The sequence below is a fragment of the Chenopodium album genome, chromosome 6 (genome assembly GCF_948465745.1).
Source record: "Chenopodium album chromosome 6, dcCheAlbu1.1, whole genome shotgun sequence".
NCBI classification, from domain to species: domain Eukaryota; kingdom Viridiplantae; phylum Streptophyta; class Magnoliopsida; order Caryophyllales; family Amaranthaceae; genus Chenopodium; species Chenopodium album.
This window is the reverse complement of record NC_137839.1, coordinates 54,686,752-54,698,811: the sequence shown is the minus strand read 5'-3', so window position 1 is coordinate 54,698,811 and position 12,060 is coordinate 54,686,752. Positions and strand designations below refer to the sequence as shown.

At 40.9% G+C, this 12,060-nt stretch overlaps 1 protein-coding gene across 1 annotated transcript; it reads right to left on the bottom strand.

Annotated features, from left to right (window-relative positions):
* Window positions 1-258: 258 nt before the first annotated feature.
* Window positions 259-9,282, bottom strand: LOC145636097 (pyruvate dehydrogenase E1 component subunit beta-2, chloroplastic-like). The gene is made up of 4 exons (XM_081687552.1): window positions 8,979-9,282; window positions 8,608-8,711; window positions 8,393-8,427; window positions 259-1,462 (listed from the first exon to the last, which is right to left on the bottom strand). The coding sequence occupies exons 1-4, from the start codon at window positions 9,055-9,057 to the stop codon at window positions 490-492; spliced, it is 1,191 nt and encodes a 396-aa protein (XP_081543678.1). The 5' UTR covers window positions 9,058-9,282; the 3' UTR covers window positions 259-489.
* Window positions 9,283-12,060: the final 2,778 nt, after the last annotated feature.

Below are 12,060 nucleotides of genomic sequence, written 5' to 3'. Positions count from 1 at the left end.
ATGTAGCACATTTAAGATGTGGTTAAATTTGTTCAAAAAAAAATATGGTTAACTTTCTCCATTGATAATCGGCCATCAAAAGAGCAAACAGAGTGTCTCTGGATGATAGAACTAGTGTATTTTGATAACTGGATGAAGAAAAATTTTGAAATATACTTTTCAAAGGAGTAGCTTTGAATTGACTGAAACATGATAAAAACAAACCAAATCTGTCTCCAAAATCTAATCTTCAAGCACAATTCCAACTATAGCCAAAACTCCAAAAATTCCAACAGCAAACGCCGTAAGTAAAGTTCTTCATTGGCAAACAACAAAGTTGCTAAGGAAATCTAGGAGCAACAGGGCTCAACTAAGTTATATCAGCAATATACAAAGACAATATATAATTTGCTAACTACTAAAATACATAAGAATCCAATTGCTTAAAATTAAAAATAGATTTGAGGGGACGGGGTAAATTAAGAATAGAAAGCTCCACTGAATGATTCCCTACCTGCACAGCTGCTCGACTGCAGTAACAATTTGAGCAGGTTGAACCACAGTCCATTCTTCCAAAGTCCCAGCATAGGGAGTAGGTACGTCTTGAGAAGATAAACATACGACCGGGGCATCCAAATAATCATTGAAGTTTTCGTTAATAGCAGCTGTCAGACTAGCACCAATACCACCTGTTCTCATGCACTCTTCAACAATCAGCACTCTGTGGGTCTTCTTAATGGAGTTTCCAATTGTGTGCAAATCAAAGGGCTTTAATGAGCGGATATCGATCACCTCAGGGTCATACCCTTTGTTGACCAGTGTCTTGGCCGCCTGCATCACATGGTATCTCATACGGGAATAGGTCAAGATTGTTATATGTTCCCCAGGTCTTACCATCTCTGCTTCTTCCAATGATAGAACATATTCTTCATCAGGAATCCTCTCCTTAAGGTTGTAAAGCAGAACATGCTCAAAAAGAATAACAGGGTTCTCACTCCTAATTGCGGCTTTCATCAGTCCTTTAGCATTGTAAGGGGTGGAGCATGCAACCATTTGGATACCAGGAATTGATTGGAAGTAAGACTCAAGACGTTGTGAATGCTCAGCCCCAAGCTGCCGTCCAACACCACCAGGGCCACGAATGACCACAGGAATGGTAAATTGGCCGCCAGAAGTGTAATGCAGCATGCCACAGTTGTTCGAGATTTGGTTGAACGCCAATAAAAGGAATCCCATATTCATTCCCTCAATAACAGGCCTTAAGCCAGTCATAGCAGCTCCAATGCCCATTCCCGTGAAGGAATTTTCAGCGATTGGGGTGTCAAGAACTCTAAGATCTCCATATTTTGGGGCCAGTCCTTTAGTAACCTTGTAAGATCCACCATAGTGACCCACATCTTCACCCATGACACATACGCGAGCATCCCTTTCCATTTCTTCATCAAGACCTTCACGAAGTGCTTCGAAGAGCAAGACCTCATGCCTGACAATCCAAGAAAATTTTAGACAATTGAAATAGCAAACCCAGTTGCAAAATATTTGTCTATGTGAAATCAGCTGAACCACAGCATACATAGTATGAACATTGAACAATAATGAATGAAAGGTACATGTTGCACAATGGTTTGCATCCACATTTAGCAAAAAGAATTACCAAACAAGTCAACTCCAAAAACATCGAAATATATTTGCAAAAAAATTAACAAAAAAGCATATGCAGAAATTTTCTACCCACTAATTCTAGTATAAAAACAGCCAAACGCAGTATATAATAGTAATAATACGATATACTTGTTTTATCTTTCATTCCTCATTATATACAAGTATATCATATTAAAAAGCATCACTACTTCCCCTTCATAGATACGTAGATAAAAATGCCAAAGCTTTGGGTTTGTGATAATCACTTCTCACTTTCTCAGTTCATAATACTGGAATAGGAAGTGCAATCCTTCATGCTTATAGTAATACAACTACAAGGCTTCTATATTGAAAAGTTGGTGATAAAGTTCTACCTAAGGGTGAGCAAAAGTTCAGGGTACCCTGAATCGAAACCGAAACCTGTTAGCAACCGCACAAGAGGTTCCAGTTCCGAGTAGTAAAATAGAGAACCTGTTGCATCAGGTTCTGATTCTAGTTCTCGATTTTTTGGAACCGGAACCTATAGGGTACCCCGTAACCTAATAAAAGTGTTACTTAAGCCCAAATCATATATCAATTTAACGCCAATTTTTACTTAATATAAATAAAAATAATTGTTATAACTATATGTATTAAATTTGGTAAACAACTATTTTTGGTTTGTTATATTTGCAAGCTGTATATTTATGACCCTACAATTTTGTAATTAAAAATTGCAAAAGACAGGTACCAAAAGACAGGTACAATTTTAGAAATTAAAGTAAACATAGGAGAGGGGGAGCTAGTGATGATGTGATTGTAAGAAGATTTATATAGTGATGGTGTGGTGATAGGTGAAGAAAGGGAACTATTACCCTTATTTTGGGGGTAATAGGTAACACTAGGGGGAGGGTGGGTAACCTATTACCCTCATTTTGAGGTAATGATTCCTCCACCTCTCTCTTTTCCTTATGTCAGTACAACCTTAATTCATTCATAAACACTTTGTCTCCCTACAATAATACCTCTAATCAACTATAATCTACCTAATTTGACTTTTAGTACCCCCTTAATTTATTACCCCCATTTGAAGCGCCCCCTTTAGAGTAAGTTTTCCAACCAAAAGCATAGTTCAAAGAGTATCATTCCAAATCATAGGTTTGTGAGTACTGTGACTATAGAAGAGAGGTTCAAACTTCAAAAGATATACCAATGGATGCAAACGATTTATTAGATTAGTTGTCTTACATAGTTAAGAGTGATTTCTGTTTTGGGTGTTTTTGTCCCTCGGGAGAGTTACAACACGAAGACTGATCCGGGATGAGCTGTACCTGCAAAACAAACAGAGACACCATCCGGGTGGTGCTCCGCCTCCAACGATCAAGTTAGTAACTTGAAAAGGAATAAAGAGTACGGAAATTTAGGTGGGTATATGCTCGGATTCCAAGCTCAGGTGTTTATCTAATGTAAGAGAATGCAGGTGTATTAAATGATAAAACGTGTCCTCAAAATGAGGGATATCTCCCTATTTATAGGGTCTTTGGGAATTGTGCCCCTGATTAGGTCACTGAACCCTAATCATTGGTGGGCTGCGCCGTTTTGCGGCATTCTCGGGATTTGGGCCTGAAGGCCACCTTTTCCCTTGATTTCTGGAATGACACGTGTCAAGCAGGGATTGGTTCATTTTAGACCAATCGGGGGCTGACGCGTGTCAACTTCTGATTGAGCCACGTTGCAGGGTGAAATTACCCTAAACATTTGCCCCTCACAGATGTGACGTGACACGCCACGTGGCATCTGTGACACATGTCACGTGACACGCCACGTGGCATCTGTGACACATGTCACGCTCCGGCTGGCGGTAATTTTACTGTTACAGAGTAACCGTTCACCTTCCGGGTAAATTACGGTAATGCCCCCATATTTACCCTCTATATATAGCCGTTTTACCCTCATAATTTTGTACGTTTACAAAAATTTTCTAGAGAGAAAAACTTCGAGAGAGCAGAAGTCATCCGTTTGAGTCAGGCGCGAGCAAGAAACTTTGTTCTTCCGCAACCCAGCCGGACCCGCCTTCCTTCAGATATCAAATCCAAAGGTACCGAGGGCATGGTCTGAGACGGCTAAGTACATGTACAACGTCTCCCTAGGCAAAGGACTGACCAACCTAGGCAGAGAGTGCAAATGCTCTTTCAACCTCTGGAACGCCGCCTCAGCATCATCCCCCCATTCAAATCTGGTCTTCTTCCTGATTGCTTGGAAGAAGTAAAGGCATTTATCGCCTGACCGGCTGAGGAACCTCCCCAAGGCGGCCAGACAACCGGTGAGTCTCTGGACTTCCTTCACAGAACGGGGTGACTTCATGTCTATCACCGCCTGTATCTTTTCGGGGTTAGCCTCTATCCCCCTTTGATCAATCAGGAATCCGAGAAACTTCCCAGACTCAACACCAAAGACGCATTTCTTAGGATTTAACATAACCTTATGCCGCCTGAGGGTGGTGAATGTTTCTCGGAGATCAGCAAGGTGATCCGTCTGTAGCTTGGATTTGACTATCATGTCATCAATGTACGCCTCCACATTCCTCCCAATCTGATTAATGAAGACCGTATTAATCATCCGTTGGAAAGTGGCAGGCGCATTTTTCAAGCCAAACGGCATCACAGTATAACAGAATAACCCCTCATCAGTGACGAAGGCCGTCTTCTCTTGATCTTTCTTCCACAAGGGTATCTGATGGAAGCCGGAGTAGGCATCCATAAAGCTCATCAAGGCGTGACCGGCTGTAGAATCGACCTGTCGATCTTTGGAAGCGGGTAACTGTCCTTTGGACACGCCTTGTTGAGGTCTGTGTAATCAACACACATGCGCCAGGTCCCATTCGGTTTCTTAACAAGGACCACATTGGCCACCCAGTCGGGAAAATTACAAGGCCGAATGAACCTGGCGTCTAGCAGCTTTTTGACTTCGGCAGCTGCCGCCTGACTTCTTTCCTCGCCGTGGTTTCTTTTCTTTTGCCGGATGGGCTTCTTTTTAGGGTCCACGGTGAGTTTGTGGACAGCAAGATCCGGGCTTACGCCTGGCATCTCTTCCACTTCAAAGGCAAAAATGTCTTTGAATTCCTTCAGCAGAAGGTGCAAGCTTGCACCCAAGGTAGCATGAGCAACCGTCCCAACCTTAACAGTACGTTCTGGACGGCTGTCATCCAAAACGAGATCAATGCTTTCGCCAGCCGGTTGGGGACGGAGCTCATCTGACCGTTCACCAGTCAGTGATTGCTATTTTTTCTCTTTCTTCACCTCCACCAGCAGAGGTGCCTTTCTTTTCTTCCCGGCTGCTGGTGGGGCGGGAACTGGGTCGGCATCCTTGACATTGTCAAGGTCTATTGGTTCCTGACCGCCTGGGGTCACAATATCTCGGACGGCTGAGAGATAACACTCTCGGGCCGTCTTCTGATCCCCATTCAAGGAACCAACAGAGCCGTCATCCCTCTCATACTTGATTAGCATGAGAGACGGGATGATTACGGCCTTGGCTACGTTAAGGGTTGGCCTGCCAAGGATGATGTTATAGGCGGTCAACTCCTCAACGACCAAGAATCTGACGACAATATGTCGTCCCTGGCCTTTCTCTCCCAGCCGGATGGGTAAGTCAATCCTTCCGGCTGGGTAGACCATCCCACCCCCAAAACCAACCAAGGGGTGGGTGACCGGATGCATGCTGCTGACATTGTATTTCAGCTTTTGCAGGCACCGGAGGCTGATGATGTCTGATGAGCTGCCGGTGTCAATAAGGATCCATCCAACCAGCTGGTTGGCAACCTTACATTCAATGACCACCGGGTCATCATGCGGGCGGCGGACGCTGCCCCTGTCCTTCTCAGTGATCAAGACGTCTGGGAAGGAGGAGCTGGCTTCCGCCTGCTCATCATCATCTTTATCCATCTTTCGAAGATGGCTCTTGGTACCCCGGATGGTAGGGCCACCACATGAGAACCCGCCTGCTATAGTGTAGACCGGCTCCTTGTCGGTATCCGAACTACTAGCAGGCTGGGGGGTAGTCTTGGAGGACTGACCCTTGTTTTTCTTTTTTGCCCCGGCTGGGGACTTAGAAATGTAGGACTTCAACAGCCCTTTGTCAGCCAGACGGTCCAACGCATGCTGAAGACTGAAGCAGTCGTTGGTGTCATGGCCAACTTCCTCATGGAACTGACAATTTATTTTTGTTCCGTGACTGGACATAACTCTTCATAGGATTCGGCTTCTCAATGGACAGCCGGTCCTTTACCTCCATGAGGATGGAGTTGCAGTCTTTGTTAAACTCGTACTTGGGGACGTACGGTTTAAACTCTTTCTTTTTCTTCTGGGACGGCTGGTCAGAGTCAGTAACCGCCTAGACTTCTTTTCTTTTCTTGCTCTCTTCTTTGTTTTTGGCCGGCTGAGCTAACCGGCTGTCTTTCTGCTTGTCGGACTTTTTGGAGTCCGACTGGCTACCAGGCGAGCAGAGGTCAGTAGCTTGAATGTAGCTTTCCGCCTCCCTCAGGGCCGCCTGTAGGGTGAAAGCCCCTTTTCTGACGAGGTCGAACTTAAAAGTCGACCCGTCTCTCAGACCGTTAAAAAAGTCTGTAAAAGCTACCTCGTCAGACAGTCCTTGAATCTGAATTCTTATCAGATTGAACCGCCTGACATACGAGCGCAGCCCTTCTCTCTCTCCCTGCTTAACAGTGCTCAAATCAAGGCTTGTTTTCTTAGCAGGGATGTTCATTGTTGAAGGCAAGCAAACAGGATGCCTTCCTGAAGCTATCTATGGACCCGGCTGGCAAGTTGCCAAACCATTGTTGGGCAATGCCCTTCAATGTAGCCGGGAAGCATCGACACCAAGTGGCATCATCCAACCCCTGCAGATACATGAGGTTGGTGTAGGCCATGAGGTGGTCTTCCGGATTGGTGGTGCCATCATAAGTACCAACCAACACATTCTTAACCTTGGCCGGCTGTGCCGCCTCGGTTATCTCCCGAGTGAACGCAGAAGGTTGTTCACCCAGGCGCAGCAGACGAAGCTGCCAGTCCAGTGGCTGGACATTTGGATATGCCGCCTGACCCCCAAAGAAGGTCGGCTGCATGAAGTGAGGAGAATACTGCCCGTAAGCCTGAGTAGGCACATACGGTACATTTCCAATCATATGAGGGCCAGAATGGACGGTATTACCGCCTGTCTGACTCTCATGCAAGGAGGGTGCACTCCCTGCAGAAATATTGTTGAAGCTGTCTGGAAAGTTCGACGTTGAAGCCGACTCAGACAGCGATTGATTTCTCTTCCGGTTGATGATTTCCCGGGCATCGAGAGTTGAATTTTTACTTCTTACCGGCTGATGAGGCCGGCGAGGGTTATTGGCGTTTCCACCGGGAAGGAGAATTTTCGACCAATCAATGGTACCGGCTGCCTTCTCCTTTGGGTGAGGAGTGGGCTGCCGGTTTCGGACTGACTTCCCCTTCTCTTGAGGAGTCTTCTTCGCCGACTGACCTTTACTTGGGCCAGCCCGGCTTTTGGTGATCAGCTTTGTAATTTCACCCTTGAAACTCGTCATGAACCTCATGAGTTCGTCTCGGGTGACAGGGGCTGATCCAGCTGCCGTTTGGGTTGTCCATTCCGGCTGCCCAGTAGGTCTGCTCGGACCTGGGAGGCGCCCCGCTCCAGGGTCTCTCTGGCCGGATGCGCTTGACTCTGAGAGAGCCGTCTTCGGCTGTGGAGGTTTCGACCTGAGGATCCTCATCCTCCTCATGGTCTGTAAAGACTTCTGGGTCTTCGCCCAGACGGTTAGGGGGTGGTACAGACTCTTGAACCATCTTCGAGGTACTCTCCCCACAGACGGCGCCAAATGTTTTGGGTGTTTTTGTCCCTCGGGAGAGTTACAACACGAAGACTGATCCGGGATGAGCTGTACCTGCAAAACAAACGGAGACACATGTTGGGTGGTGCTCCACCTCCAACGATCAAGTTAGTAACTTGAAAAGGAATAAAGAGTACGGAAATTTAGGTGGGTATCTGCTCGGATTCCAAGCTCAGGTGTTTATCTGATGTAAGAGAATGCAGGTGTATTAAATGATAAAACGTGTCCTCAAAATGAGGGATATCTCCTTATTTATAGGGTCTTTGGGAATTGTGCCCCTGATTAGGTCACTGAACCCTAATCATTGGTGGGCTGCGCCGTTTTGCGGCATTCTCGGGATTTGGGCCTGAAGGCCGCCTTTTCCCTTGATTTCTGGAATGACACGTGTCAAGCAGGGATTGGTTCATTTTAGACCAATCGGGGGCTGACGCGTGTCAACTTCTGATTGGGCCACGTTGCAAGGTGAAATTACCCTAAACAATTTCTATTCTTAGAGTGAATTCAAATGTAATCGAATCTTATATGCTACCAGCACATCCACAACATAGACAGAGAAATATATGTACTACCTCCGTTAACTTTTAGTTGCAACTTTGGGGTATTATTTGTGAGATATAAAATATTCCAAAGTCGCAACTAAAAATTAACGGAGGTAGTACTTTGTTTAAACATGAAAAAGCACTAATCACCGGTAAAGTAAGCAAATACCAACATATTAGAGAAATATAAGTACTTTGTTTGGATGTATAAGAAACTAGTAAAAACTCTAACAACCAATAATACCAACATATTTGAGAAATCTATGTACTATATTTTTATGTATAAAGAACTAGCAACAAGCCAAAATCTCTAAGGTCCAAAATAATCACATGGAAAAATGGCATAAAAGGCAATATAGCATACCCGGTTTTTGAAGTCGCGGTATAAGCTGCTGGTGTCTGCAAATATATAACAGCATTAAAATTTAGTTCAAATTCCTAATTTCAGAAATGCACAATGCATGATTAGATTTATTTTATTTTTTTCTAGAAAAATGTAGCCTAATACAAGTAATAATATAAGCATATATCCTAATGATTTAGGATACATTGTTAGATATTTGGATAGAAATTACTCACAGCAACAGCTTGAGAAACCAAATTCCCGGTCCGGCAATGGCCTGGCATCGAGCCACGTTTTGCATTGAGGTCAGATCTTACTACCACAAACCCAACTTTCCTTCCTAAATTAGCATAAAATTAGTTAATAACAATTTTATAAAACTAATCAACAAATCAATCAAAACCCCACTAATCATTAAGAAAAATCTCATAGAAATTACAAAATATATCATTGTGATTGTGTATTATTGCAAACTTGGAATCTACTAGCATCAGATGAATCAAACCAATGTAAATCCTAACACAAACAATATTGAATGAATCTCCGAAAACCCAATTCAAATCTAAAATACTAAAACGCAACAGAAACAAAGAAATCAAAATTTTACCATTAAATTTCTTGGAATCGATTGAATTGACAGCAGAGAAAGATGAAGGAGCAACTAAAGACTGAATGGTAGCAGCCATTGGAAATTGGTACTGGTAGAAAGATGAAGGGGAGAGAAAAGTTGGGTGATTGATGATTTTTTATAGGAAGAAGAAAATTGGGCGGACAAATTTAGGGAAGAAAGTAGTGTAGGAGTGTTTACAGGTTTGAAGCAGCAACAACAAATAACATTGTTCTTTACTTGGGTTTAATTTCGTCACCACAAGTTTATGGGTTTGTTAAGAGTGTACTTCGATTGCATCGCCTTCTTTTCTCTTGTGCTGTTAAAAGTTAGTTTGCCAACCAACAAACATACAGGTGGTTCATGTCAACAGTAGAATTTGAATCAAATATATAAGTAGGGTCTGTTCTGTTCCGTTGAAATTCAGTTCAGTTTAGTTCAGCTCAGTTTAGTTCAGCTCAGTTCAATTCAGTTCAGTTCAGCTCAGCTCTTAATTTATGTCTAATGATATTGCTAATGATATAAAGTCAAATTTCATTCTTTTAAGCTCTTATTGCAACGACAACAACAACAAAAACAACAACAACAACAACAACAACAACAACAACAACAACAACAACAACAATAATAATAATAATAATAATAATAATAATATTAACAATAATAATAATAATAACAATAATAATTAAAATAATAATACTAATAATAATAATCAATAAATAATAATAATAATCATCAATAAATAATAATAATAACAATAAATAATATATGTGTTTAAAATGTTTAGAGGTTTCAAGTTTTTAATATATTTTCCATACATTTTATAATATATTTTCCATACATTTTATAATTATAATTATATAGTATATTTTTCGTAAATATTTTAATATGTACATTTGTATATACACATATGTATAGTAATAAATAATCAATAAATAATCAAAGATCACTAATCCGTAGTTAAAAATCACTAATTAATAAGTTTTGTTCAGTTCAGTTCAGTTCAGTTCAGTTCAGTTCAGCTCAGTTCAGTTCAGTTCAGCTCAGCTGAGTTCAGTCAATCGGAACAGGCCCGTAGTTTTGTGCCCGTGTGATGTCCGGGTTGTTTATTAAATTTAAAGATATATTTTAATTTATATGTCAAATTTTATAATATATCATTGACACAAAATTAGTTAGGAATTGACGTATTTTTGTAACGATTTAAACTTGTAGACATGTAATGACTAATAATAATATACAAATTTTTGTATGTGGCTGGCCACATGGTGCGGCAAAAGTTACATGTAGAGTGTTACTGGTTTTGTCAAGGGTTACTTGTAAGTGTTACTTGTATTCTGAGGTTACTTGTATGGGTGTTATTGGTTTTGGTCGGGGTTACTTGTAGGGTGTTACTGATTTTGTCAGGGGTTACTTGTATTCTGGGGTTACTTGTATGGGTGTTACTGGTTTTGGTCGGGGTTACTTGTAGGGTGTTACTAGTTTTTTCTGGGGTTACTTATAGGTGTTATTTGTATTCTAGGGTTACTTGTATGGGTGTTACTGGTTTTAATCAGGGGTTACTTACTTACTTGTAGGGTATTACTAGTTTGGTATGTGATTTTTGTTTGGAGTTACTTGTAGGAGTTACTCAGAATACAGGTAACCCCACGATACAAATAACCCATATAAGTAACCTCATAATACAAGTAATACCCTACAAGTAACCTATACAAGTAACCCCAGAATATAAGTAACACCCTACAAGTAACCCCAGAATACAAGTAACCCTAAAATACAAGTAATCCGTGTCGCACCATGTGGCTTGCCACACTGAAAAACCTCTGATAATAATAATATTGGTGAAAAACATTTCTTGACCCTGTCTGAAATTACTCGTGACCCGACCTAATTAACAGGTCTACACATAGTAATAAAATTATATTAGATTAAGAAGTATAATATTTTAATTGATTAGTATATTATAAGCCATGGATGTGGTACATTTTGAACTAATTCCTTCGCTCCAAAAAAATATTATGATACAAAACATAAATTTATATGATAATTTATGAGAGTTATAATCTAATTACTTTTTGAATAAAATTATAATTCAATTTGTACAAATGAAATATTGGTACTTTATCAAAAATAAAACTCTAAATTAACAATCTATCCTAAAATTCTATCCAAATTTGATTGAAAATAGAATTCTAAATTAATTTTTTTATTCTACAAATTAAATTCTATATAACTCTACCCTACGTGGCGCGACACTTGGCGAAAAGTTGGAACGCCAAGTGTCGTTATCTCGTCGCCTGACTAAAAGTTTAGCTTTATATATTAGTTATATGATATGATTAGAGAGTCAGTTAACGAGAATCCTTCAAAACCCCAATGCTAAACTCTCATGCATTTAGGGTTTTTTTTTTCTTTTTTATTTAAATAACTACACATCCTTATCCCATACTTTATTTATTAATTTTAAAACTTTTTATTTTTAAAAAACAAATAACTACACATACCACTTTTTTTTTTTTTTTTTTGGGGGGGGGGTTTATTTTTCCAAGGGACTAATGCTAAGATTTCACTTTGTGTGTGTGTTTGTTTTTCTTTATTTGAACGTAGTATTATATATGCCATGCATTAGCACGGGTATACAATTCCTTTACCAACAATTAACTATAACACTCAAAATCCCCAACCCTTCAATTATATACACTTTTTAGGGACAACCCTCTAAACAACATCCTTCTCTAATCATTAACACAAAAAAATGTACATCACGCTTTTTGCGTGACTGCCTCGCCGAAAAACTGCTTGCAAAATATCAAAGTAACTCCTAGAGCATTTATGGAATAACCCTTATGACACTAACCGAGTAACCCCAATAATATTGAACGAGTAACCTCTATAACTTTGACAAAGTAAATCCCATAATAGCTGGCCACATTGCGTGGCCACCGGTAAGAGTAAGACCATGTTCTTTTAATTAGAGCAGAAAACATCAGATTTCAACAGAGAAGAGAAATGTCGGCAAGCCAGAACGAGTGTTCGCATATTACTAATACTCAGTAGCATGGCTAAGCAGGCTTCAGCAGAA

Excerpts from the sequence above, each read along its gene's own strand:
- LOC145636097 (XM_081687552.1), bottom strand. The coding sequence starts at position 9,057 with ATGGCTGCTACCATTCAGTCTTTAGTTGCTCCTTCATCTTTCTCTGCT. Across the intron at positions 8,428-8,607 it reads TGGTTTCTCAAGCTGTTGCT|ACACCAGCAGCTTATACCGC; the intron begins GTGAGTAATTTC and ends ATATATTTGCAG. Across the intron at positions 1,463-8,392 it reads ACCGCGACTTCAAAAACCGG|GCATGAGGTCTTGCTCTTCG; the intron begins GTATGCTATATT and ends TTGGATTGTCAG.